Below are 27002 nucleotides of genomic sequence, written 5' to 3'. Positions count from 1 at the left end.
TCACATATTAGGAAAGAAGTCTGAAAATCAGTTACTGAGGAATACATCTCAAAAATTGGAAGAGAAAATTAACCCCAAAGAATATTTTAATAAAATAGAAAACAAATATAGGATCAGCAAAGTAAAAAATTAGTTCTTTGAAGATTAATAAAATTGACAAGTCCCTGACAAAACTGAGCAAAAAGAGAGAAGGTAAAGATTGCCAAGATCAGCGAGGAAGAAAAAAAAAAAACAGCTTTATAGATCCCACAGACATTAGAAAGATAACAAGAGGTTTATGCCTAGAAATTTGAAAATGTAGGTGAAATAGACAAATTTCCAGGAAAGCACAATTTACAGAACAGACACAAGAAGAAATAAAAACCTCTGAAGAGTACTATATTATGATGCTGAATCCATGATTTAAAACCTCACTATCTTCTAAAATTAAATTGTGGTGATGGTTGCATAAACTCTGCGAATATACTAAACACCATTGTACTATACACTCTAAATGGGTAACTTGGGTGGCATGTGAATTACATCTCAATAAAACTGTTTAAAACCACAGCATAACACACAACAGAAACAAAAGTGGGAAGAAAAAAAAAAACCACCCTCCCTACAAATAAAACTTCAGGCCCTGATGACTTTCCAGCTAAATGTTTGTAACAGAAGAAGAAATGCAACAACCTTTTACAAATTCTTACAGAGAATAGAAAGAATAAAAAAATGAGAATGTAAGCATAATCTTGATACTGAAACCTGAAAGTTCAGAATTATTATAAGAAAGGCTAAACTTTGTCCTGAATAAAACACAAAATTTCTTAACAGAACATTAGCAAACTGAATTCAGCTTTATCTAAAAATAGTAAACATCACGACTAAGCTGGTTTGATCTAGCAGTGCAGAGTTAGTTTAACATTTGAAAAGCAATCAGTAAAATTCCCTACATTAATGTAATAAGGGAGAGAAGACATATAGTTGTCAATAGATGCAGACAAAATTCAATACCTATTCATGATTTTTTAAAAACTCTTTGCAAGCCAGGAGTAGAATAAATCTTTCATAATTTGATAAACAGTATGTACAAAAATAAATCTGATATTTATCACAGCTGACATGATTATGTACCTGAAAAAAATCCAAAGGAATCTTACAGATAAGTGATTGGAATTAATATGTGAACTTGTTAAAAGTCTTTGATACAAAGTCAACATGAAAACCAATTTTATTCCTATGTACCAGAGCAAATGTTATAAAATGAATTTAAAACATGGTACTATCTACAGTTTATTAAAAAATTAAATTTAGGAATAAATTCAAATAAATATGTGTAAGACTTTGACAGAATACTAAAACATATAATTAAAAAAATTAAAGGAGACTCAAATAGATGGTCAGAGATACAGGCAGACCTTGTTTTATTGTACTTTGCTTTACTGTGCTTCACAGCTATTGCGTTTTTTACAAATTGAAGGTTTGTGGCAACCCTGTGTTGTCAGATGAGGGTATGCAGTTTTTAGTAAGTATTTTTTAATTAAGGTATGTACATTGCTTTTTTGACATAATGCTATTGCACACTTAACAGACCGCAGCATAGTGTAAACATAATTTTTATATGCACTGGGAAGCCAAAACATTCATGTGACTCGCTTTATCATGATACTTGCAATCTGGAACTGAGACTGCAATATCTACAAGGCATGCCTGTACCCCATGGTGTGCTGGAACCAGGCTATATGAACTCCTGAGGGCTGACCATGGGCATCTCTTTCCAACTCTGTGTTCAGTGATGTCACATTGGTATCTTGAAATTAGTATGGGAGTATCCACTCCATAGAAATCAGCAAACACTACCAAATCAGGGCTCTCTCCACCCTAAGAATTGGTTGTTCAGCACATTACTGAAAATATACTAAATTCATGAATTGGAAGATTCATCAATAGATGTCAAATAATAAATCAGAATTAGTTATCTATGTCCTTATTTGAGAAATAATAGTCAGTGCCCTGTTTCAGTGAACAAAGGCAAAAACAGAATTTATAACTGAGAGGGGAGAGAAAAAACTGGAGTCTGGAAACAGTGACTCTTTTTTCTTGCTGTGTATTTTTGGGGTAAGAAAGAGGCCAGTTGGGCAGTCTGTTCTTAAGCAGCCTGAAGGATGGCATCAGAACAATTTCAGGAATTTAAAAATAAATTTTCCAGAAAATCTTGTGAAAATTATTGTGAGATGTATGTGACAGACTGTGTCTTCCAATGTCCTTCATTAGTGTCTTTATCTTCGTCAGGCCAGGTCTGTATCATTTCCTTCATGAAAATTTCTCAACTCCCCCCATTTTGGTGAAAAGTTCCCAGAGGAGAGGATTTAGTCTCTGGTGCAGAATTGTTATAGGATGTCAGCTTGATATTGGTGGTAGGGCAACATTCAAATACCTGAGTATCAAACACAATTATAAATATCATAGGAAACATTTGGAACCAGTTTTGTATCCAATTTTTTGATGGGTCTAGGTCCAATCAAGAGAATACGTCTTAAGATTCAGCTTGGTCAATTTTAGTTAAGTGTTTTTTTCCCCCTGTGATTAATTGGTTGTGTCATCTTTTTCAAAATACGTATCCAGATACTGTAAGATACATTGGCTATTGTAACAGCGTTTGTTTTGTCGGTGAGGGCACATCTTGTTTAGAGTCATTCAGATAATGAAATTGTGTTAGTCTAGCCTAAAAGGAGTTATTTCATTTGAAGTCGATACTTACTTTGCTTCTGAAGTTATCCCAGATTTGTCCAGTGGGAGCGTTACAAGTTGTCCCCTGTGTTCTCTTGATATGACTGAGCAGTTTCTTGAGTACTACCCTACCTTCTGCCCGTCACAGGATATTCCAGGCACATCTTGTACGCTCTCTGTTCCCATTCTGGAATCAGTTTCTAAGAAGCCATGATTCCTTTTAGTGGAGAATGGTATTTAGAAACCAAGGTCTAAGCACTAGATCTGCTATTTGCTCCTGGGGTATCATTGCTTCTAAGTCCTTTCAATGAACAGAACTGGGGAAAAACAGCAGTTTCACAGGTCCAGCCATGCAAATGCAAATGTATATTACACATATGCATGCATATATCCATCTACCCGTGTTCATACACTTAGAACTTCATGCTGATACCTTTCACTACAGTCTAGTGAGACAATGCCTCCTCCCATCCCATGCTTGTAGCTTCCTTCTCCCACAATCATCTGAAGAATCTTGGAGTAAAATTCTTCTTCTGGACTCGTCTGCATCTAGTGGCTGTTTGGTGAGCCTCAGGGTCAGATCACAGAGACTGCATGTCCGGTTGCAGGACTCTAAACATTTATACAGTGGGAGGCATCTATGCCGATGTATTATGTTCTGGATCTTAAGAACACTGTGCTTAAAAGTATTTGTCAGAAGAAAACAAAGAAAGGAAGTACTTGAAATGGTCCCTTCCAGCGTGGTTTTAAGAGCAACTTTCATGGGAGTCTCTTGTAATATATTCAGAGTTCAGTTACTATATCCATGTAACAATTGCCCCAGGACTTAGTGGTGCGAGACAGCAGTTTGCCTGCTGATCAGATAGGACACAGTGAGAACAGTTTATCTCTGTTCTGCCATTGGGGTCTCAGCCAAAAGACTGGGGCCAGAGTCTCTTTCACTCCCATGGGTGGTGGTTGATGCCGGCTTTCAGCTGAGATCTCATTTCCTCTCTGCGAAGGCTTCTCCACATCAGCTTTCCTTTCCCTTCCCTTCCTCAGTGCACAGTGGCTGGTTTCCTTCAGAGCAAGTTGGCCGCAGTCGTATATAAATTGAATTGTATCTAGTGATGCCTCTTAGAAATGCCCCTTGAATCTGTTGGGCATATGACTGTGTGCATAATAATTATTTACCCAGCCAAACTATCAGGTTTAAGGATTAAAACATTTTCAAATTTGCCAGGTCTTTAAAAATGCGTGTCCCATGCACCCTTTCTCAGGAAACTCCCAGGGAACATGATCCCCTATAGAAGTATGGAAAGCAAGGGAGAGGAAGGCTTGGTCTATGGGAGACGAGAATCAGCATAAGAAAAGGTGAAGGAAATCCCCAGGTTTGTAACAAAGGGTTCTCCAGTTACTGTTGCTGCAAAAGGAATTTTTCCAAAGCTTAACAACTTAACACCACCATTTTTATCATGCTGCAGATTCCTTGGATCAGAAATTCAGACAGAGCACAGTGGGAATGGCTTGATCCATGATGTTTGAAGTTTTAGCTAGATAAAGTCAGTGTCCGGGGATAACCTGAAAGATGGGGCTGGAACTGTGTGGGGCATTTTCACTCACGTAGTCAATTCTGGTTGTCGTTAGGCAGCTGAGGCTGTCCACAGAGCACCTGCATGTGGATTCTCCATGTGTCCTGGGCTTCCTCATGGAATGGCTGCCTCCGGGTAATCGGACAGCTCAAAGTGAGTGATCAGAGCTTCTAAGCACATATCTTAGCAAGCAAGGTGGAGGTTGCATCACTTTTTATGACCTAACTTTGGAGGTTACCTTAAAGTCATTACTTCCTCTGCATTGCTACAGGTTACAAATGAGTCACTTAACTTGGCCCAGATTCGAGGGGAAGCCACATAGACCTTACCTCTCAGAACTTCCAGATATGTCTTAAAACTGCTACAGGGCTTGTCTTGTCCTGGGTGATAGCAGCAGGTGAGGCAGGCAACCAGTCTAGATCCGAAGAGGCCAGAAGGCTCTAGGAGAGGTTGATTTACGGGGGTGATGCTGATAAGAGTCTCTGATACATGTGGCCATCTTGGGAAGAGATTTGTAGGGCAGTGGAAAGAGATTAAATTATTGATAAGTATGTTGCAGACAAAATAACTTGTCAGTGATTAACTCCAGGAAAAACAAAAATTGTATAAGGGAGAATGTCATGCTCAGCCATGAGCAGCATTTCCATAGCAACAGTAATGTAAGCATTAATTACTGATCTAACCAGTAGTATGATGTAACTTTCATCGGGGAGATAAGGGATGGGAGGGGCGTGTCATACAGTGAGCTGGTTATGGGAGAGAAAAGAGAGAATGTCTGCATCATCCATCCAATGCCTGAAGATGAAAAAAAAAGTGCATTTGGAGACATGGGAGTAAATTCCCAATCAGCTAAAGGACAGAAAATTACTGGCTCTCGGGTGTGGGAAATGGTGAGGGTAGAGGCAGGGCAAGAGGGCAGGATTTCTATTTTTAGAACTTTGTAGAACTCTTTGACTCTTCTAACTATGTGGCTGCCCAACACTGATGAAAATAACTTAGAACTTTCTACCAAAAGAAATGCCACGCCCACCCAGCTCGTTTTGCCAGTATCCACCGCCAAACCTGCAAGCTGATTCCAATCTTACATGAACTCTTTCAGAGACCAGAAAAAGAAGGAACAGACCCTCATTATTAGCTAATGAGTTGATCATGTGATTTTTGTCCTTTCTCTTGTTGATGTGATGTATCCCAACGATTGATTTGCATACGATGAACTATCCTTGTGTCCGTGAGATGAACCCAACTTGATCATGACGTATGATCTTTTTTGTGTGTCACTGGATACTGTTTGCTATATTTGGTTGAGGACTTTTGCGTCTATGTTCATCAGCGCTATTGGCCTATAGCTTTCTTTTTTGGTAGTGTCTTTGGCTTTGGTATCAGGGTGATGGTGGCTTCATAGAATGAGTTTGGGAGTATTCCCTCCTCTTTAATCTTTTGGAAGAGTTTGAGAAGGATCAGTATGAGCTCTTCTTTGCATGCCTGCTGTGGTCTGAATGTTTGCGTCCCCGCAAAATTTGTAGGTTGCAATCCTAACCCTCAAGGATGATGGTATTAGAAGGCAGGACTTTTGGGAAGTGCTTAAGTCATGAGCGGGAAGCCCTCACAGATGGGCTTAGTGCCTTCGTGAAGAAGCTCTAAAGAGACCTGTTGTCCCATCCACCACTTGAGGGCACAGTGAGAAGGCAGGAGTGAAAGAGGGCCCTCACCAAAACACAACAGTGTGGGCATCCTGATCTTGGACTTTCCAGCCTCCAGCACTGTGAGGAATACATTTCTGTTGTTCGTAAGCCACCCAGTTTATGGTATTTTGTGTTGCACTCTAATGGTTTAAGATAGAGCCTAATGTTACCTTGACACCAAAGCCAAATAAGGAAAAATGAAAACCTGAAGCCAGTGTTGCTGAAGGACATAGGTTCACTCCCTTTCCCCAGCCTTGTGGAGCCGTGAGAGAGCTTTTCTGTCCTGAGATGGGGGCAGAATGGGATGCAGGCTGTGAGTGCTGGAGTTGTGGTGGGAACAGAGACCTGTGCCTGTAAGCCAGGGGCTTATTATGGTTCATATACTTTCTCTTTTGTGTTCTTACTGTATTTTGGTAAATTTAAAAACTTTTTGAAATGAAAAAAAAAAAAGAACATAGGTTCAGAAATACTAAGTAAAAAACCAAATCGAGCAAGAAGAAACACACACACACACACACACACACACACACCCCAGGAGCAAATTGTGTGTAACCAAGGAATGCAAGGAACGTCTCTGTGGTGGGCCTTGAGTTGGCAATTGGCTGCCCTGAGCCTGTCATTTTTTCCCCCAAGGCTTTTATGCTGCTAAGGAAAGCCAGCCCACTCTGCAGTCCTTCTAATTACTGTCTCCCCAGACCTTGCAGCCGCCATAGCTACCACACGTTTCAGTGTCTGACCTCTGCCTGCACTGCATTTCAGTTGATCACGGGTGAAATCCTCTGTAATGGTGACTCCACTGCTTACCAGGGGTCATCACACCCGACTTCCCACCTTCTGGCATTTGGATCCCTGCCTGATTGGCAAGAAAGCTAACCCCAGAATCACATCCTAAGGGTCTGCTGTTTTAGGACACTTGTGATGCCCAGCTGTCCTAGCCTGGGTTTCCCATAAAGCAGAGGCTGAGGTGGTGGATTATGTGCTTTCATGTACAGTTCCAGGGAGGAGTGAGGAGAGGGAATGGAAAGAGGCAGAGCCAGTCCAAGAATGTATCACCGAGGTGACCTCCAGAAAGTGCAGTTGGTTATTTTGTCTTGTGGGACATCCCTTCAAAAGCCATATAAACTGCTGGATCCTGCCCTTCATTGGTCGGGGGTTTGCCTCATGTGGCGGAGAGCAAGGCTGTCTTGGGACCTGCCTCGATGGGTTCAAGGAGCAGCCGTGCCACGGACACCTCGATCCGTAATGACAGCGGTGGCTGCAGCTAGCTCCGTGTCTGAGAGAGTGGCAGCAGACAGAGGGAACAGCACCAGGGCTGTTCTGTACACGTGCAGAGACCTGAAGAGGCAAAACTGAGTTAGTATCCTTGCCATACAGAACATAATTTAATCCCTACCTTGCTCCATAGCCTAAACTGAAGACTTTCCAGCGGAGATTGCAAGCCAAAATTTAAGAAGAAAATACAGGCAATATAAAAAGTTTTCTTGGAACTGAAGTAGAAACCTTGACTAAAAGGTTGATAAATTTTATATTAAAATTTTAGAAACTGAAAAAAATGAATAAAATAAAGTAAAATTTTAGAAACTGTATATCAAAAGATAATACAAGTTATAAACTTAGAGATGTTTATAACAGATAACCCTATAAGGAATTAGTACCCAGAATATATAAAGAACACCTACAAATCAATAAGAAAAAGACAAATAAAGGACACAGGGGCAAAATGGTAAAAACGTTGAACAGATAAATCACACAAGAGGAAACCCAGGTAGCAAGTAAACATATGAAAGTATATTCATCATTTTTTATATTGAAGTATAGTCAGTTTGCAATATTGTGTTAATTTCTGGTGTACAGCATAGTGATTCAGTTATATATATATGAATATATTCCTTTTCATATTCTTTTTCATTATAGGCTATTAAAATCTATTGAATATAGTTCCCTGTGCTATACAGTAGGTCCTTGTTGTTTATTTATTCTGTATATAGTGGTTTGTATCTGCTAATCCCAAACTTCTAATTTATCCCTTCCCCTCCATTCCCTACTGGTAACCATAAGTTTGTTTTCTATGTCTGTGAATCTGTTTCTGTTTTGTGTATGTTCATTTGTGTCATTTATTTAGATTCCACATGTAAGTGATATCACATGGAATTTTTCTTTCTCTTTCTGGCTTACTTCACTTAGAATGACAGTCTCCAGGTCCATCCATGTTGCTGCAAACAGCATTATTGTATTGTTTTTTTAATGGCTGAGTAGTATTCCATTGTATAAATATACCACAGCTTCTTAATCCAGTCATCTGTCGATGGACATTTAGGTTGCTTGCATGTCTTGGCTATTGTATATAGTGCTGCTATGAACACTGAGGTGCATGTATCTTTTCAAATTAGAGTTCTTTCCAGATATATGCCCAGGAGTGGAATTCCTGGATCATATGGTAAGTATTTTTAGTTTTTTGAGGAATCTCCATACTGTTTTCCATAATGGCTACACCACACGTTGCTTTGCCTTTAACAGATGGTGATCTCGCTGCAGAACACCACGTCGACCAGCCGCCACGTGCGAGTCATCCCGCCATCCACACCGTACTTTGCACTGGGATTGGGTGAGCTCAGAGTAGCAGCTCCCTGGCCCTCTGGTGACTCCTGAGGCTGTGTCCCGAGCTCACTCTTCCTTCCTGCCCACCCTCCAGCAAAAGCCCCCAGTCCTAACAGCTCTTGTCTTGGATCACATCCCTCCAGGCTGGGTTCTGCCAACTCCTCACCCTGCACGCTGTCACTGACCTCAGTCAGACCCCCTCGTTCCTCACTTAGACCATCGCAGTGGCTTACCAGACAGCCTTCCTGCTTCTGTGAGATAGTGTTTCCTCAAGAACAACTTTGTGTGTGTCTCTCCCCACCAGCCCCCCATCCCAGCTCAGAAACCTCACTTGCCCACAATATAAATTCTAAGCCATAGGGCCAGGCGTGGCCCCGTGATCATTCCAGTTGGACCGTATCACCCCCTCGTCACCCCAGGCCCTAGTATTTGTACCTGGAATCCCTGCCCTTGCAGCCTGCTCCTGCCGTGAACCCTGATGTGTCTGCCAGGGGCACAGCCTTGGCCCAGAGGACACTGATCAGAGACCCCGCCCCGCTGTGTGGAGTCTACCCCTGCCCTCTGGTTGCCATCTGTAGCGCCTGTGCCTGAGCCCCGGTGGCTGGCTGGGCCCTCAAATCTCATTTGTCACTTTTGTCACGCACAGGAATGTTCCCCGGAAAAGGTGGAATGGTGGCTCCCGGGATGAGCTGCCAGTATACTGTCCAGTTTTTTCCTGACTGTCTTGGGGATTTCGATGATTTTATTTTAGTGGAGACCCAATCAGCCCACACGCTCCTGATCCCCCTGCAGGCCCGGAGGCCACCCCCAGTGCTGACATGTGAGTGTGCTCTGCTCTCTTGGGGTTCAATTAGGGCTTGTGAACCCCTGTAAGGACTGCTGGCCCTCAGGGCCCCTTTGTGGCGGCATGGAGCCCAGTCCTCTCGGACAGGGGCTTCTGGGTCCTGATGCGGGACCTTTGCACTGTCCTCTGTCATGTCAGGCCCCAACCATCCTGCTGCCTGGTGGAGCTGACTCTGAATGACACACATTAGGGTGACACATGTTAGGGGAGGAGGCCAGCAGCTCAGTGACCCCAGCCTAGGCGTCGTAGGCTCATGCCACATCGAGATCAGAAGGAGCACCTGGAGCCCTCAGTGGATGTCACCTGTGCGGCCACGGGGTGGCATCTTTGGGAAAGCTGGCTTTGGCTGGGCTCCCTCATGTACGAGCCTCTTCGGCTTCAGGATGGGACTCTGACCACAGCCCCCAGGGCCATGCCGAGGGCACTGGCTGAGGCCTGAGTCAGCAGCAGGCACTGACTCCAGCTGCTCAAGGAGGGGCAGGCCGTCCCCATCCGTCCCCTGCGCCCCTCCCCGGCTGTTCTGAGCTTGGGCTGGGCCTCAGGATGATCACTGTGGCCCCTGTTCAGAGCCACGTGCTATTTCTCCTGCATCTTTTCCTCTGGCTGCAGTGTCGCTGGTGCTGGACTGTGGTTACTGCCTCATTGGGGGAATGAAGATAACCAGATTCGTCTGCAAAAACGTGGGCTTCAGTGTGGGCAAGTTCTGCATAATGCCGAAAAAGAGCTGGCCGCCGCCGAGCTTCAGAGTAAGTGCTCACAGATTGCTGCCTGGCAGAAGAGCACATCCGTCAAAGGGAATAACCCCTGGGAGGGACTTGCTCAGGTGCACCTCTGACTGGAAGGTCCCAGTGGGGATCAGCATGTGCGGAGATCAGCGCTGTAGTTCACGTGACGCCCGAATATCTGTGACCCGGGGCAGGTTGTATCACCTCTCTTATCCTCCAAGGCCTGGCTCAGATCTCATGGCATACATGCATGCATGCATGCATTCATTCATTCATTCATTCATTCATTCTGTCATTCATTGTAGCACACATTTGAATATAGCACAGGTCACAAATTGGCAGTTCTTTGGCTGAATTCCAGGGGCATACTTATTTGGTGCAGGGCTTGGAAACATTTTTTTGAACCAACATTGCTTCAAAACATTTTTCAAGCCAGCCTTTAAAAGGAGGGAGATTTCACATAGAAATCTGCATTTACAGTCCCTGGAAAATGGGGAGATGTGCAGCCCCGGGCCAGGATCCACTGGGGCCCTGCTGGCCGGAGTCGAGTAGCCAGGCGTGCGCACATTCCCTCCTGTTTGTGCAGCCCCCACCCCCACCCCCAAGGCAGCCGCACTCTGACACCCCTGATCAGGACGCACTTGTGTCGCTCTCATAGCAGAGACATTTTGCTGTGCCTGCATCTCCAGAAACCACTGATACATCCGAGGGACTGCGTGTTCCCAGATGCACATTTCACTCATTTCTGTTACCTGCCGGGGTCCTGGAGGCATGGGTTTGTGTCCCTGGCACGCTAAGTAGCTTTCTGTGTAGGTGCCAGGGCTGCAGGTCTGCTGACAAGGTGACAGCTTCCCTCAACTTAGGAGCTCACGGCCAAGGGTAGGTCAGGCATGGAGGCTGACACGGAAGCTGGCACCAGCCACCCAGGGAGCTGTAGTAGGGAGGAGGCTTTCTCTCATGCCTCCTGAAACATTTGTCCGTGGTCTTCCTTGTAGCAGGCAGCTCTTTACGGATGCTCCGTGATCTACCCACGTTTAACCTTCAGAACCCCATCTGGTACCCAGCGCAGGCTGAGTGAATGCTTGCTGAATGAATGAGCCTGCTTTTCTTCACGAACAGGGCACTGGGTGATCCTTGAGAGCCTTCAAACCGCAAAACGGATGTTCAGAGGACAGACGTTTATCATCTGAGCCCTGGATTTTACAGTCGTAAAATTTTTTACTCTTTTTACTCTTGTGTCACCTTGTGCTTTTCTTTAAGGCTGCTGCAACTGTTGGCTTTGTCGAGCAGCCTCCCTTTGGAATCCTCCCGTCGGTGTTTAAGCTGGCCCCTGGCCAGGCCGTGTTCATGGAGGTAGGTGATCAGACACTGGCATATGTTTCCGCCTCCTTATGATCCGTCATGGCTGTTTCAACGGCTTGCATGATTTTATCAGCCTCTGTGTTTTCATGACCCACATATCCACTCCCAGGTCCTGGCCTTCGTGGTTTCTGTGTAGGAGCACGCTCTGGCATTCTCTGGGGTGCTGTCATTTGACTGTCCCATGACCTCTCTCGCGGAGCAAGTGCGGAAAGCACTTCCCATCACAATCCCTGAGCATTGCTTGTCTGCAGTGTTAGCCTGGGAGTCGCCTCCACTGGCATTTAAGCTGCCTCCAGGATCTTCCCTTAGTCCCTCAGTCTGTCTTGGGCCACCCCCTCCCCCAGATCTGGTACCTGGTTCTTTCCTGTTTCATCTCCAGTTACATAGTCAACGAGGCCCGTGTTGCTGAGGCCTCACTCTGAACCTCTACAGAAGCTCCCAGAGTCCGACCTCCAGGCTGTGGGCATCTCCTTTCCTAAGTGGCCCCTTTGGCCTGTGACACCTGCTCACGGGTCCCCGGAAGAGCCTGTGAGAAATGGTGATGTCTTCCTGCCCCTGCTGCTCCACATCTCACCTCGGCCTCCCTGACCCCCGGCTCTGGGAGCCTGCCTCTGTGCTGTCTGGTGGCTGGATGCGTGGCCTTCCTCACTCGCCTGTGGAAGGAGGCACCCACGTTCAAGAGTAAAGGCTGTCTGGTTTCTCTGGAGGGGGATTTGGCCTCCACCATGTCTTCAGGTAGTGAGAGCCAGGAGCCATGGATTCTCAAACTCAGCTGCGAGTTGCTGTCCCCTGAGAAACTTGCCCAGAAACGTGGTGTCTGGGCCCTGGCCCTGAGGTTTTGAGGTTGGTCCAGGGTACTTGGGGATTGAACTCAGGACCTCGTGCATGCTGAGCACACACTCTACCACTGAGTTATACTCTCCCCCTGGGCATAGGATTTTGAAATCTCCCTGGGTGATTCAGGTGTGTAGTGAAGTTTGAGGACCCACTTCCAGAAGCTTCTTTATCAAGGTGTAAAGGATGGCTTCCTTTATCAGCTACTTTCTAGTTCCAAGGGTCTGATGGAGTCTTGTTCTGGAACGATGCTATCTTGTTCATGTCTGTAATAATCTGATCTTGATAAAAATCTGGCTTTTGGGGTTGGAATGAGGCCAGTCCAGGGGCACAGTAGGGCTATATCCATCCTCATCCTCTGCTGAGGGGTAGGCTGGGTCCTCTTAGCACAGCCCAGGCCGTGTCAGACCCTTGTCATGGCCTTAAGGAATCAGGGCTGGTCACCCCTGCCCAGGCCATGATGTCCCCCTCATCCCATCCTCCCATGGTCCCCAAGGAAAGGAAGAGGGGGCAGCAGCAAGAGAATCAGGGGAAGGTTTTCCCCTTTGCATTTTTATGTAAATTTTGTTCATTGATCAGGATTTTGTTTGTTTTTAAAAGTTATTCGTATTTCCAAATAAGAAATAAATTCGCATGACTAAAAATTTGGAAGATTCAAATAGATACACAGTGAAATGCTCCCTCTCACCCTAGTTCCTCAACCAACCAGAGGACACAAGCCTTACCAGGTTGAGTGCCCTTCCCGAGATATGTGATGCCTACATAAGCAACTGCATATGGTTTTTCTCTCTTTTGTTTCTGTTTCTCCTTCACACAAATAGTTGCCCACTCCGTACTCTGTTCTGCATTGTATATTGTCCACTTACCACTATATCTTAGTGATCATGTCATTTTTATAGCTGCATAGTATTCCACTGGGTGGATGAACCATAGTTATGGCCAACTTTCCCCTGCTGGTGGGCATGAAAAATTTTTTCTGATCTCTGGCCATCTCAGTGATTAACTTCAACATCCATCACTCTGTCCGAGTATGAGTCTGCCCCACAGGACCCAGTCCTTGATGTGGATTTGCTGACACAGGGGTCTCTGCTCTCATAACTGGGATGCACATTGCCAAAATCCCCGCCATGTGGATTGTACTTCCCACAACAATGTATGAGGGAGCCTGTTTTCTTACACCTTTGCCAATACAGTGTATTATAACACTTTAAAAAAATCATCATCGTGGACATTTTAAAACAGAAAAATAAAATGTTTATGGATCACCCACATACTCATTATCCAGCTTCAAAATTTATCAACTCTTGGCCAGCCTTATCGCCTTTATACTTTCAACGAAACCCTGCCCTGCTCCTCTAGATTATTTTGAAGAAAGTTTTTAAATCCCATCATTGTGTTTATGATAGGTAACTCTGCTGTTTGCCAGTGTGAGGTGTGAAAAACTGTTCTTGCAGGTGGTTTGCAATGATATTTCTTTTATCACGAATGAGGTTAAACGTGTTGTTTGAGAGTCATTTGTATTGCAGCCTCTGTGAGTTTTCTCTTTGCATCCTTCCAACATGCCCCTTGATGGGGGAGCCTCGGCTTAGGGAGGCAGCAGGGAGTGGGGAGAAAAGTGGAGGATGGGGGAGGGTGTGTGGCTGAGAAGAGGAGTGGGAAGGGAGGTGGATGCCCCTTAATGGGGGTCACCAGGACAACCCTTCTCTCCACAGGTCTTGTTCCTCCCAACCAGCCTAGGAAAGGCAGAGCAGACCTTCGTCATCGTGTGTGACAACTGCCAGATAAAGGAGGTGGTGACCACAGGTGGGCTTGGGGGCACCCCCGGGGGCGGGGAGTGGAAGCTGCCACACCAGCCTTGGCAGTGGGTCGGGGCACACAGAGGGGATGGTTCCAGGTCTCTCACTCTGGTCAGACCTTAGAGACCCAAGCCAGTGTGACCTTCAGGACTGTCCCAAGGGGACTTCTAGTAAGAGAGAGAGATACCTGAGGTGAAGTCTTTTATCATGTCACTTTGAAACTCATCCTCCGTAAAAAAGAATGAAATCATACTATTTGTAGCAACATAGATGGACCTAGAGATTATCATGCTAAGTAAGTCAGAGAAAAACAAATACTATATGATATCACTTGTACGTGAAATCTTAGAAAATGGCACAAATGAACTTATTTACAAAACGGTAGCAGACTCCCAGGAGGGAAAGGAGGAGGGATAAATTAGGAGTCTGGGATTAGCAGATACAATCTACACTGGAAACTGTATTCAATACCTTGTAATAGGCTATAATGAAAATGAATATGAAAAGGAATATATATATATATATATATGTATGTATATATAAAAATAACCGAATCACCATGCTGTGCAGCAGAAATTAACACATTGTAAGTCAACTATACTTCAATTTAAAAAAACAAAACTAAATTAAAAAGAAAACCTTCCGTATGAGGGAAGGCTCAGAGAAAGAAAAAAAAAGAAACTCACCTTGATCTCCTTTGGGGAACTGCCCGTGACTCACACAGAAACCACCAGGGGTGCCCCTAGGTTTCTGTAGCATCAAAAGGGCCATCCTGCCGACTTGCCTTGAGATGCCCCTGTTCCTTCCATCCATCCACCTGCCCTGCGTCCAGTTTCACTCAACAGGCAGTTGAGTGCCTGCTTTGTGCCAGGTTATCAAAATCACTGCTATGCGACAGTGTGGAGACATGAATCTGCGTGCCCCTGGCTCCCTGTTCCCCTCTGTGTGCACTTCCCGGGGTCACAGTCAAGGCCAGTTGCATGTGGGTGGTGGACTGGGTTCTGTGACAGCCTTGGGCCACAGAGTCCTGATTTCAGCCCTAGTGAAACTTCACTCCCCAACCTTGTCAGGAGTTGGGCAGCTGGTTGCTTTGGATCTGATCTATATTTCTGGTGAAAAAAGCCAGCCGGAGCCAGGAGAGCTCACAGACTTAACAGCCCAGCATTTCATACGCTTTGAGCCTGAAAACCTCCAGTCCACGGCCAGCAAACTCCTGATTATTAAAAATGCCACGTGAGTGACCCCTGTGCAGGAACCCCAGCACACACCCTCCCCTCTTCCTCACCTGGCCTGAGGTCCCAGGGAGGAATCTCGGCAAAGTCTGGAAGGATCCAGATTTGCACTGTTGGTAGCCCCTGGCCATGTGTGCCTATTTAAATGGAAATCACATTAAAAGGGGAGGGTATAGCTCAGTGGTAGAGCGCATGCCTAGCATGTACAAGGTCCTGGGTTCAATCCACAGTACCTCCATTAAAAATAAATAAGTAAATAAACCTAACTACCTACTCCCCCCAAAAAAAAAATTTTTAAAAATTCATTTCCTCAGTGGCACCGCCACATTTTAAGTACTCAGTAGCCACATATGTAGCTAGTGGCTCTCATACTGGACTGAGCAGATACGTAAGATTTCCATCGCTACGGGAAGTCATACTAGACAGTGTTGCTGTAGGTCATCTGGACCACCCTGAGCCAGGAACAGTTTTGCCACCCAAGTCCCAAGATCAGATATGATGGTCTGTGGGTTCCGTTCTTACTGCCATTTATTCCGTGACCTTCCTCTGTGCCTGGCCATCACACCAGGACAGACCTCGGGGAGCCTCCAGGCCAGACTGCCCATGTGACCCAGGCCTGACACAGGCTCTGGCACCGCACAATGAGCAATTATCACCTGCCATTCCCCTCCTCCTCCGACCCCTGCTGTCAGCAGTGCCCTGGGGCTGGGGTCCCACCCCTCCTGCCACCATGGAGTTGTCACCACTCCTATTGGCAGCCTGAGCACATATCTTTCTGGACAGAGCAGTTTTGGGAGGCCAAAACTGGAGAGGCAGAGGGTGGGGTCGATGTGGCAAAAACTCTCATGTGGTAGGAGAGACCACAGAAAATTTTCCTGGTATCTGGGAGGGCCTGCCTGATGGTTAGACTGTGATTCCCCGTGTGTACCGTTTCCCCTGAGTCATTGTGGCTCTAACCTCCGGCGGCTGTGGGTGGGGGTCAGCAGGGGGGCTGTGTTAGGAGGTCTCCAGCTCTGGACGCCCTGACTTCTGTGTTCTCCCTGACCCAGGCTCCCCCATGGGAAGGGTCTGAAGGCTGACCTGGCCACTACCTGCTCCTGGGTCCTTTCATGCTCACCCCAGGGGCCCGGCCAGGCCAGGCAGGGGTGGGAGCGCCTGGTCCTGACAGAGAAGAGACATGGCCTTGGATCCACTGCCGACTGTCAAAGTTGCCCCCACAGTCACGTGGAGCTGGCCTTCCACTGGCAGATCATGAAGCCCAACCTGCAGTCCCTCATGCCTGGAGAAGCGTACAGCACAGACAGCATCCAGTACCACCCCGACCGCGAGACGGCCTTCTCCATCACGCCCGAGAGGGGTGTGCTCAACCCCCACGCGGACCACGAGTTCATCTTGAGCTTTTCTCCTCGTGAGGTTAAAACGCTACCACCTTGATGATCACACCTGATTGGGTCACGATGATTTCACTCTCTGTCCCTGTTCTTGGGTGACACTGAAGCCCCAGCTGACCCTGCTGAGATCCCTGGCACCCTGCCGAGGTCGGCCCTTAGCTAAGAATGGGACTGGGGGATGCGCTTCTGTGCAAGACGAAGCAGCTCGTTTTGCGTGGTCCTGACCCCACACACCCCTGTCTGCAGCAACAGCCGGGGCCCATTTCCTCAGTTCTGGTGCCTTTCGTATTTCTACGAAGTCAGAGCCATTACCATTCCTGCCCAGCCCACAGCGGCCTCCAGACAGTCAGGTGGAGGTTCCCCAGGGCGAGCCCCCCGGTCCAGCATGAAGCCCTATGTGTAATGGGTGAGGGGGGAAATGTGAGGGGGCTGCCTGGGGACCCTTGTTGGTTAAGACAGCAGGCCTGCCCCTCAACCCAGCATCCAGCCACCTCACTGTCCGTCCTGGGAGGATGTGGTGCTTCAGACATGTCGAGGGCACTGACAAGGGCCTTTCCATCCTGTTCCCCCAGGCGTAGCCAAGGTGGGCGAGCCAGTCTTGAGCCGGCAGTGGCCCCGAGCCCCTGAGTCCTGCTCATGTCCTGGCAGCCACCTCTGTTTCCCTGGGGTGGGGAAGAGATAGCAGGGAGGCAGTGCTGTGTTCAGTGGGAGGCCTTCCCAGTGTCCAGGCCCAGGGGAGGAAGAATTTCTGCCACGGCCCCTGCCTTCTCTGCGTCAGGCTTCGGTTTTCAGGGTGCTGTGTTTATGTTACAGCTGAGGAATTTTCACAGTGTGTTCCAGATGGTGCTAGAGGAAGTCCCAGAGCCCATGAGGTGAGCGGGAACTGGGCCTGTCCTCCCGATGGGGGCTGCGGGGAAGGGAGTGAATGAGCCACCTGACCCCCAGCAAGCTTTGATGCGTGGGAGCGCTTTGCTTGCCTGGGTACCCGGGCCTGGCTCCACGTGCAGGAAACAGAGCTAACAGACTCACCATGAGCACCATAGGCCACCCTGGCACCTTGGAGCTGTGCCCCAGGCTCACGGTTACTGCCAGGCAGCTAGGCTGGTGGCCCCTGGATGGTGGTGACTAATGAGGGAAGGTTTTGCCCCATGGTGGCACCTCTTCCATATCGTCCTTAAACCCACTGTCGGGGTCAAGGAGGTGCCCCTGCCCCAGGCCTGCGATTGAGCTGTTTGCATCCATCGCTGATGCCTCTAACTTCAGGGGGCTTGGGGGCTTGGGAGCTGTGTGTAGGGGGTGGGTGCTTTCTTTTCACAAGACCAGAGAGAGGGGACATGTTGGCTCCGAGCTCATGGTGGGTTTGTGTTCAGCTTGGATTTGGAAAACCTGAAGGATCCCTCATACTCTGTGGATGATGTGATTGTCCTGGAAGTCGAGGTGAAAGGCTCAGTAGAACCTTTCCAGGTTCTCTTAGAACCGTATGCCCTCATCATCCCCGGGGAGAACTACATTGGCATAAACGTGAAGAAAGATTTTAAGGTAGGTCGTTGTCCCTCCCCAGCCTAGGCTGGCTGAGTTGGTGCTGAAGTTGGGCACGAGTGTGGGGAGAAGGTGGCTGGCGGGGCCAACAGTGATGGCCGCTGCACTGAGGACGAGTTATTCCCAGAGCCCATGTGGTTTGCGCAGATGCTGGGCATGTCTATCTTTCTGTCAGCTTCCCAGCATCCTCTGAATGACAGAACTGTGGAATCTGTTCCTATGATCGTGGGCCTTTGGCCAGATATGGCGCCCACAACTCCCACAGTGTTTGTTGCGTGGCCAGGATTTAGCTCAGAGGCTGTTGAGAGGACCTTTTGTGAGCCCAGAATCCTGCAGTCCTTTGACAAGTCCAGATCTTACCTGTGAGGGCAGTCCCTGGGGAGCCTGACTTGGGGTGTGTCTTCCAGATGTGGAACAACAGCAAGTCGGCCATCAGATACACGTGGGGCAAGATCAGTGACTGCCACATCATTGAAGTGGAGCCCTGCACAGGGACCATTGGTACCATGAGGACCGCGAGAGGGGCTGGCTGGGGAAGGAGACCTCGCGGCGAGAGGGGCCTATGCAGGGGCTCAGGGCCAGCCCGGGATGAGCGCCAGCCGCCACCTGGCCCCTGTGGTGGATGAGGAGTCAGCAAAGGCCAGGCATCTGGGCCTGGCCCCAGAGGGTACCTGCCCCTGCGTCCTTTCTACCCCTCTCCTGTCTCTCCCAGAGCCCAGCGAGGTCGAGGATTTTGAGTTGAGCTTCACTGGGGGTGTCCCCGGCCCGACCAGCCAGAACCTACTGTGTGAAATCAAAGACTCCCCGTCGCCTGTGGTGTTGCACATCAAGGCAGCCTTTAAGGTGCCGAGGGTGGGGCTGGACAGCTGGGCGGGCCAGAATGGTGGCCAGGGCAGGGCACGGAGCCCACATCCAGGTAGCCCAGTGACAGTCCCCTCTGGGTGTCTCAGGGGCCTGCCCTCGTCATCGACGTCTCAGCCCTGCAGTTTGGTTTGCTGCGGCTGGGCCAAAAGGCCACCAGCTCCATCCAGATTCAGAACGTCAGCCAGCTCCCGGCCACGTGGTACCTGAGGGAGAGCCGCGTCTGCCTGGGAGAACGGCAGGCGGGTGTAAGTCAGGAGCTGGGGCTCTGGTGGTGCCCCCTCCCCGCAGGAGCCAATTAACCCTGGGGTTTGAGCTTGAAGCTCGTGCTGGTGCATGCGGAGTGCAGAGTCAGCAGAGCGGGGAAGAAAGGCCTGCCTGGTGACTTTTGCCCGGCAGTGTCCCCCTTTCCCCATCTCTGAGGCAGTTGGGGGTCCCTTTTACAGCAGAACTTAACCCTGAACTGGATTTTCCTGTTCCTTTCTCTACCTTCTGACGCAGAAATAGGACAGGGGTTTCTCCCTCCATTGGAACAGCCTGAGATAGGAAGCAAACAGGCAGCTGAGTCAGGAGGGAAGCTCCCTAGGCCTCCAGGGAGGGGCAGGCCCTCAGGCTGACTCCACAGGTTCCCAGCCTCCCAGGGACTGTGCTTGCAGTTTGAGTACCTGCCACCAGGTGGTGTTTGGTCAGAGGCTTGTGGCTCAAACCGAAAGGCTCCAAAAGGAACATCATTTCCACTCAAATAGCGCTTTTCCTTTTACTATAAAGATAGAAAATATTAAAAGTGGCTAAGCATGATCACCATGACATTTAAATTATGGCATCATGTTTAAATGTGATGTATAATCCGGAACATAACCAAGTCACACCCAGCATCGTTAGCTCCCTACTCATGGGCAGGCAGCTGGACATCACTGGCTCACCACGCCCCCTCTTCACACTGGGACTTGGTGGTTGCAGCTCCGTGGAAGCAGCCATTGCACTGTGAGAGTCTGGCCGGGTGTGTTTGGTATTGGCACCCTCCCTCTGGCTGCTTCCTACCAGGGTTTCCCTCCATGCCGCCTACTTCCCCTCCTGATCAGAATGCTGCATGTTTTTCCTTCCACATCCAGGAGCTGAAGAAAGACAGTCACAGCCACATATGCATCTTATCTGCCAATGTTCCTTCCCTTCTCCAGGACTTTTCCTTTCCGGCCAAGAGCCATTCTTTACCTGCTGGCTTCACTTCCCTTCTGGACACTCTGAAACTTAGAAGTTATGACAGTTTGCACCAAATTGCCAACACCATTGCCAGGAAAGCATTGCCAACTGGCCTGTCCTACAAACTTGGAGTCAGTGCTGGCCCTCCCAGGGCGCACTTGTCTCCCTGCTTGGCTCACAGAACCACAGAGGCTGGGACTGGGACCTGGGGACAGGGTGGGACCAGTATCTTTGGGCAGGAACCTTTTCTTCCAACGAAACCTTTGGCAGAAGCCCAGGATCTAGAATAAAGTGTGCCTGCTCTGGGCACCTGGAGGCAGTCTCTTTAGCCATCCCTGCCCCAACCTGCCTCTCCCCACATTCCACTCCCCTGCCCTAGGACTTCTGAGCAATTTCTGGGACTTCTCGGAGCACAGTTGGCAATTCACAGACCTCAGCCAACCTCCTCATTTGACAGTGGAGAAACAGCGCCTTCCCAAGGCTCATACAGCTCTCAGGTGGTGGAATCACATCAAATCCCAGTTCTCTAATTCTCAGTCTGTTTTTCTCCCACTGTGAAGAATAACTACATTTCATAATCATAGTAATTGTCGGTTTCACAGTGTACTAAGGTTTGTGTCCTAATCGAGGTCAGAGGGAATCCTGTCTCTACGATTCTTTGCACTGTGTTCTTTTGCGCTCTCAAAAGTAATGTTGAAATTTGGGGTTGGTTAGATGTACTCAGGTCAAGAGACCCAGAAACCCAGCCCCCAGACCACAGTCGTACACCCTGAGCTCCAAAGGGGACGCACGTGAGGAACAAAGAGCAAAGAAAGAAAAGGCGCTGTTTCCTAAGCAGCCAAGCTTAGGCCCAAACGCCAGCGCCTGAGCCCTGGCGAGCCAGGCCAGAGCACCCCAGCCGCTCTTCCTGCGGCTAAGGCCAGCCCACGCCACCCTCCAGTGCCAGGGAGGTGGGAACTCAGAACAAGACAGCACAGCGAGGCGGCGGGGGTAGGACAGGGCAGTTCTGGCCAGCAGGGGGCGGCCAGGTCTCCCTACAGGCAGGTGTCTTGCCCTCCTGGTCTTGGTCTTAAGGAAGGAAGAGACCAAAGAGAAGCAATGTTCTTCCTGGTTGTGATCTTTCAATGTCTAGTGACTCCCTGCTGGCCAGTGTGGCCCATCTGGGGCCAGGGGACCACACAGTCAGGCTAGTGCACCCAGTCTCATCCGGGACTGGAAGAGGGGCAGAGAAAGCCCTCCCCAGGTGCACACTTCTTCCTGAGCCTTTCCTCTTCCCTCTTAGAGCCTGGTATGCGGGAGCGGGGCAGGACTGGGTGAACGAGAACAAGCCTTCCGTGGGGGTGAGGTCAGGGGGTGGGGGAGAGACCATGTGGGTGCAAAGAAGAAATCTGGATGCTTGCCTCCTGCATCCTAGAAGCTCTCTGTAGAGCCGGAGGCAGCTTAGGTGTGACCCTGGCTGGTCATGGCCAGCCCCCAACTCTCATCCTCGCCACTGACCTTCCCATCAGGTGTCTCCCTTCGACATCGAGCCCTCGAGTGGCCTGGTTCCGTCGCTGGGGAAGTGCAGAGTGAACATCACCTTGGAGGCCCTTCACTGCCAGCGTCTGCAGTCTGTCCTGGAGCTGGAGGTGGTCAACGGAGCCTGGAGGTGAGGGGGTTGGGGGAGCCATTACAATGCACTCTATGCATATTTGCAGCTTATATTGTGTGTAATTACATGTTTGTCTACAGACGTTTCGGAACTTAAAGTTATTGATACACATTTAGCCTATAAAATTTGGCAATTACATAAAAGAAAGTTAAAATGAGCTGGAGATAATTCATTAGTAATGTTATGGGAGATACATGTATCTCCCTAGTACGCGTATGCTAAAGGGATGTACATTCATGGAACCGCTTTGGACCATACTTCATTGTTTCCAAGGAAGGGTTAATGCGCACAGAGCCCTTGGTGCAGCGTTAGTCTTTCAAGATACGCTGCCTGAGCTTACTCATGTGCAGGGTGTGCTCATAATAGAAGGCTCACAGCTAGACTGTTCAGGACAGCAAAAAACTGGAAGCAACCAGTGTTCAGCAACAGAACGGTCACAAAATAATTGTGGCAGATTTTTTTTAATTTTATTGAGATATGATTGACATATGTCATATGTGTAAGTTTAAGGTGTACAACATACGGACCTGATTCATTTCTATTTTGCAACGGGATTGCCACTGCAGCACTAGTTACCACCTTCATCCCTTAGCATAGGTACCATTTCCTGTTTGTGGTGGGAATACGCAAGTCTCCTGGCAGGTTTGATGTATGTCGCACGGTCCTGTTGTCCATGATCACCCAGCTGCGCATTAGATCTCCAGGACCTGTTCGCCTACTAGTTGCAAGTTTGTGCCCTTAAACCACATCTCTCCCAGTTCCCCACCCCCCAGGCCCTGGTAACCACCCTTCTACTCTGTTTCTATGATTTTGGCTTTTTTAGATTCTACACATAAGTGATATCGTACAGTCTTTGTCTTTCTCTGACTTATCTCACTTAGCGTAATGTCCTCAAGGTCCATCCACTGTTGTTGCAAATGGCAGAATTTCCTTCATTCTCATGGGTGAATATTATTCCATTGTGTATACGTACCACATCTTCTTTATCCATTCATCTGCTGATATGTAGGTTGCTTCCATACCTTGGCTATTGTGAATGATGCAATAAACATGGGAGTACAAATATCTCTTTGATAGCCTGTTTTAATTTCCTTTGGATGTATTTCCAAAACTGGAGTTGCTGGATCAGCTGGTAGTTATATTTTTAATATTTTGAGGAGACTTTATACTTTTTCTGTTGTGGCTGAACCAATTTGCATTCCTACCAATGGCGTACAAGGGTTCCCTTTTCTTCACATCCTCACTTGTTATCTTTTGTCTTCTTAAAGATAGCCATTCTAACAGGTGTGAGGTGGTAGCTCATGGTTGTTTTGATTTGCATTTCCCTGACAATGAGCGATGCTGGGCATCTTTCCATGTACCTGTTGGCCATTTGGATGTGTTCTTTGGAAGAGTATATAGTTCTTCTGCCAATTTTTTAATTGGATTATTTGTGGGGTTTTTTGCTGTTGAGTTGTATGAGTTCTTTATATATTTTGGATATTAACCCCTTATCAGATATATGGTTTTGTTGACTGAAAAAAAAATGCACAGCCTAAAAGTTGAGAATTATGTTTTATTCAGGGACCTTACTGAGAACGCCAGCCCTCAGCTCTGAGGGATTGTTCCAAAGAGGTAAGGGAGGAGCTAGAATATATAGGAGTTTGGGCTGGGAAAAAACAACATGTAATAGCACATCAAAAGATGACTGCTAATCACAAGAAACAGACATCTCAAGTTAATAATTGTAGTGCTTTTCTACGTAAGAGAAGATGCAAGTGTCTGGGCTTATTGAAATCATTCCTTTCATACGCCTCTTAACTACCTAGGGCTAGTATCCTGTTTTTCTCTGTGCACCTTTGCAGGCAGGTGCGCTGGCTCTTGGCTCCATGGTTGCGACATCTTATGTCTCCACTGAAATGGCAGGCGACATTCTTTGTCTACGGTGTGCAAATACTGTCTCTCTTTTGGTAGATCGCCTTTTCATTTTGTTCAGTTTCTTTTGCAGAAGCTTTAGTTTGATGTAGCCCCACTCGTTTTATTTTTTGCTCTTGTTTTTTGCACTTTTGGTGTCAAATCTAAGAAAGCATCACCAAGACCAATGTCGAGGGTCTTGTACCCTGTGTTTTCTAGGAGTTTTATGGTAAAAGGTCTTTTGTTTTAAGTCTTTGATCCATTTTGAGTTAATTTTTCTACATGTGTATCCAGTTTCATTTTTCTACATGTGTATCCAGTTTCCCCAGTGCCATTTGTTGACAAGACTATCTTTTCCCCACTGAGTGTTCTTGGCTCCCTTGTCAATTAGTTGACTGTATATGTGGCATTTTTAAATGAGTGAATATCATTGTATTCTGGGAGGAACACTGGAGGATTTGAAGGTTCTTAGTGATATTGCTTCCTTCCCTCCCCTCTCTTCCTTCTTTCCTTCCTTCCTTTCTTATGGGAAATTCCCTACATATGTAAAAATAGTTTAGTGTAACGAGCCCCCAGGTATCCATCATCTATTTTCAGTAATTAGCAAGTCACTGCAAATATTGTTTCATCCACATCTATCTTCCTACTCCCTCTCAAACTATTTTGAAGCATAATACTCATTTTCTTAAGCCGGCTGGTGGTAATATTTTGTTTCCTAAGCTGGGTAGGGGTGGTACACAGATTTTTTTTTCCATTATTCATCTTTAAACTGTGTATATATATTTAAACTTTATATGTGTTTTATAGTCATTTCTGCATATATTTTGTATTTCACTATAAAAACATTTAACCCTTCGTTTTAAATGTTCACGGATACTTGAATTAACTTCCAAAAAGAATGTGCCATTTTATGCTTCCACCTCCAGGGTATGAGGCTACCCATCACCTCAGTCTCACTGGGATGGATGTTCTGGGACTTCTGTACTTGGGCCAGCGATGGCAGGGTGGGGGCGAGGGGTACCAGCAGTTGCCATTGTGGGTCTCAGGGTTTTCCTCCATGCTCACGGATGCGTCCTTGGCCTTGCAGGTGACTGATTGACTAATTGCTGGATGTCCTTGTTTTGGCAATCATATTTTTAAATTTCAAGTTTTTCTGTTTGTGGATTGTTCCCTTTCTCTAGTAAACTGTTATTTATTGTCTTAACGGATGCAACAGCCTCTCCAGTGACCCCAAGGAAACTGATTTTTGTTGCCTCAGATTTGGGTTTGGAATCCTTCTTTACTTTTTGGTTTTCCCTCTTTGTCTAATAACCCTTGGCTGCCCGGTCCTGTTTCTGAATGGAGGAGGAAGTTGATTTGCATGAGGAGCTGGTGTTGTCAGTTTTCTCTGAGTAAGAGGGTGTAGGCTGAGGGCCCTCCTCCTCCTCCCAGGAGGGACCGGTATCTGAGCACCCTCCCAGGATGCAGCTTCCTGAATAAGAAGAAGGGGCCTTTGGGAAAACAGCCCAAGACAGGCCCAAGACGAACAGTAGAGGAAACCCATGCTGGCCAGCTGTGCAGCTCGGTTCATTCCTTTCTTGGTAAACAGAATCTTTAGGGCTGTGTTCCCTCTGGACAGCTGAGAGGGCCAGTGTTACTGCAGGATCTGCCCTGACCTCTCTCCACCAGGCCCACATTCTTCAGTGGGGATGGGGAGGCGGGTAAGTCTCCTGTGTGTTGCCTGAGCTCAGGGGCAGGAGCTCATCTAGCTGAACCGGCCCGCTAATCTCCTCACACTCCTTTCTTACCTGCCCTGCTCTTTCCCCGCAGCCCACCCCCGCCCTGAGATGCCTCTCATTCCTGTTAAGGAATCTCTGCAGGGCCTTCTCCAGGGGTTTTAAGGAGTCGGCATGTTCTCTTCTGTTTTATCGGTTAATCTGATCACATCCTTTCTTTTGATTTTTTCCCTCATTGGAATAGCATTAGGTTTACTTCTTCATTTAAAAATTTTCGCACATAGTACGTGACGTTAACATCATGTCTTATTATAATGATGACACATGGGCCAGGTCTAACAGCTGACGGTCCTGACCTCCATCCTTCTCCTCCCTGCCCTCCTGCTTCTGCACTCCCTCAGCAGCTTTTAATAGTACTCCTCCTGGGGTATGTGAAGTGACGTTTCACTGAGGATTTGATTTGAATTTTCCTGATGGCAAATGATGGTTAGCATCTTTCATGTGCTTATGGGCCATTTGTGTATCCTGTTTTGAGTTCTTTGCCTGTTTTTTGTTTGTTTGTTTAAATAGGACTATTTGTCTTTTTATCATTGAGGTGTAGGTGTTTATATACTCCAGATACAGGGCTCACTAGGTATATGATTTTCAAATGTTTTCTCTCATTCTGAGGATTGTCTTTTCGCTTTCTTGATGGTATACTTTGACGTACAGAAGTTTTAAATGTTGGTGGAGGCCAATTTACCTTTCTTTTTTTGTCTTTTGTTGCTTGTGCTTTTGGTGTCATAGCTAAGAAACCATTGCCTAATCCAATGTCACAAAGATTTACTCGGATGTGTTCTTCTTAGAGTTGAATAGTTTTAGCTCCTCTCTTTAGGTCCCTGATCCATTTTGAGTGAGTTTCTGTACATGGTGAGAGGAAGGGGTCTGAGTTCATTCTCTTCCAACTAGGTAACCAGTTATCCCAGCACTGCTTCTTAAAAAGACTTGACTTTACCCACAGAACTGTCTTGACACCACTGTCAAAACTCAGTTGACTCTAAATGTGGGGGGTTTATTTATGGACTGTCAGTTCTGTTCCACTGATCTGTTATGTCTGACCTTATGCCGTATCGACAGTGTTCTGTTTCAAGTGGCTTTGGGATAACTTGAAATCAGGAAGCATGAATTCTCCAACTTTGCTTTTCTTTCTCAAGGTTGCTTTGGCTCTCTGGATCCTCTGAATTTCCATATGAATTTTAGGGTCAGCTTATCAGTTTCTACAAAGATTCAGCTGAGGCTCTAATAGGGAGTGTGTTGAATCTGCAGTTAATCTGGGGAATGTCGCCATCCTAACAGGGTTAAGTCTGCCTCTCCTTGAACATGAAATGCCTTTCCATTCGTTTACCATTTATTTAGGTCT

General features: G+C 47.3%; 1 protein-coding gene across 13 annotated transcripts in view; it reads left to right on the top strand.

The window, feature by feature from the left end:
* Positions 1-27002, top strand: part of DLEC1 (DLEC1 cilia and flagella associated protein) — an 82026-nt gene that overhangs the window by 37671 nt on the left and 17353 nt on the right. For 12 of the 13 annotated variants that reach the window (XR_012500091.1, XM_074345231.1, XM_074345234.1 and 9 more), the window contains 13 exons: positions 8480-8567; positions 9207-9380; positions 10014-10150; positions 11390-11482; positions 14038-14128; positions 15192-15354; positions 16403-16766; positions 17558-17616; positions 18115-18283; positions 18691-18784; positions 18996-19126; positions 19234-19392; positions 21853-21992. Coding sequence is in view for 12 of the 13 variants with exons in the window: in XM_074345231.1 (XP_074201332.1) it covers positions 8480-8567; positions 9207-9380; positions 10014-10150; positions 11390-11482; positions 14038-14128; positions 15192-15354; positions 16403-16766; positions 17558-17616; positions 18115-18283; positions 18691-18784; positions 18996-19126; positions 19234-19392; positions 21853-21992 (1862 nt within the window). In the remaining variant the exon portion in view is untranslated. The remainder of the gene's footprint in view (positions 1-8479; positions 8568-9206; positions 9381-10013; positions 10151-11389; positions 11483-14037; positions 14129-15191; positions 15355-16402; positions 16767-17557; positions 17617-18114; positions 18284-18690; positions 18785-18995; positions 19127-19233; positions 19393-21852; positions 21993-27002) is intronic. The other variant, XM_074345235.1, reaches the window with a different exon arrangement.

Source organism: Camelus bactrianus, chromosome 17 (genome assembly GCF_048773025.1).
Source record: "Camelus bactrianus isolate YW-2024 breed Bactrian camel chromosome 17, ASM4877302v1, whole genome shotgun sequence".
NCBI lineage: Eukaryota > Metazoa > Chordata > Mammalia > Artiodactyla > Camelidae > Camelus > Camelus bactrianus.
Note: the sequence above shows the minus strand (reverse complement) of the source record. Positions and strands in the feature narration are given on the sequence as shown.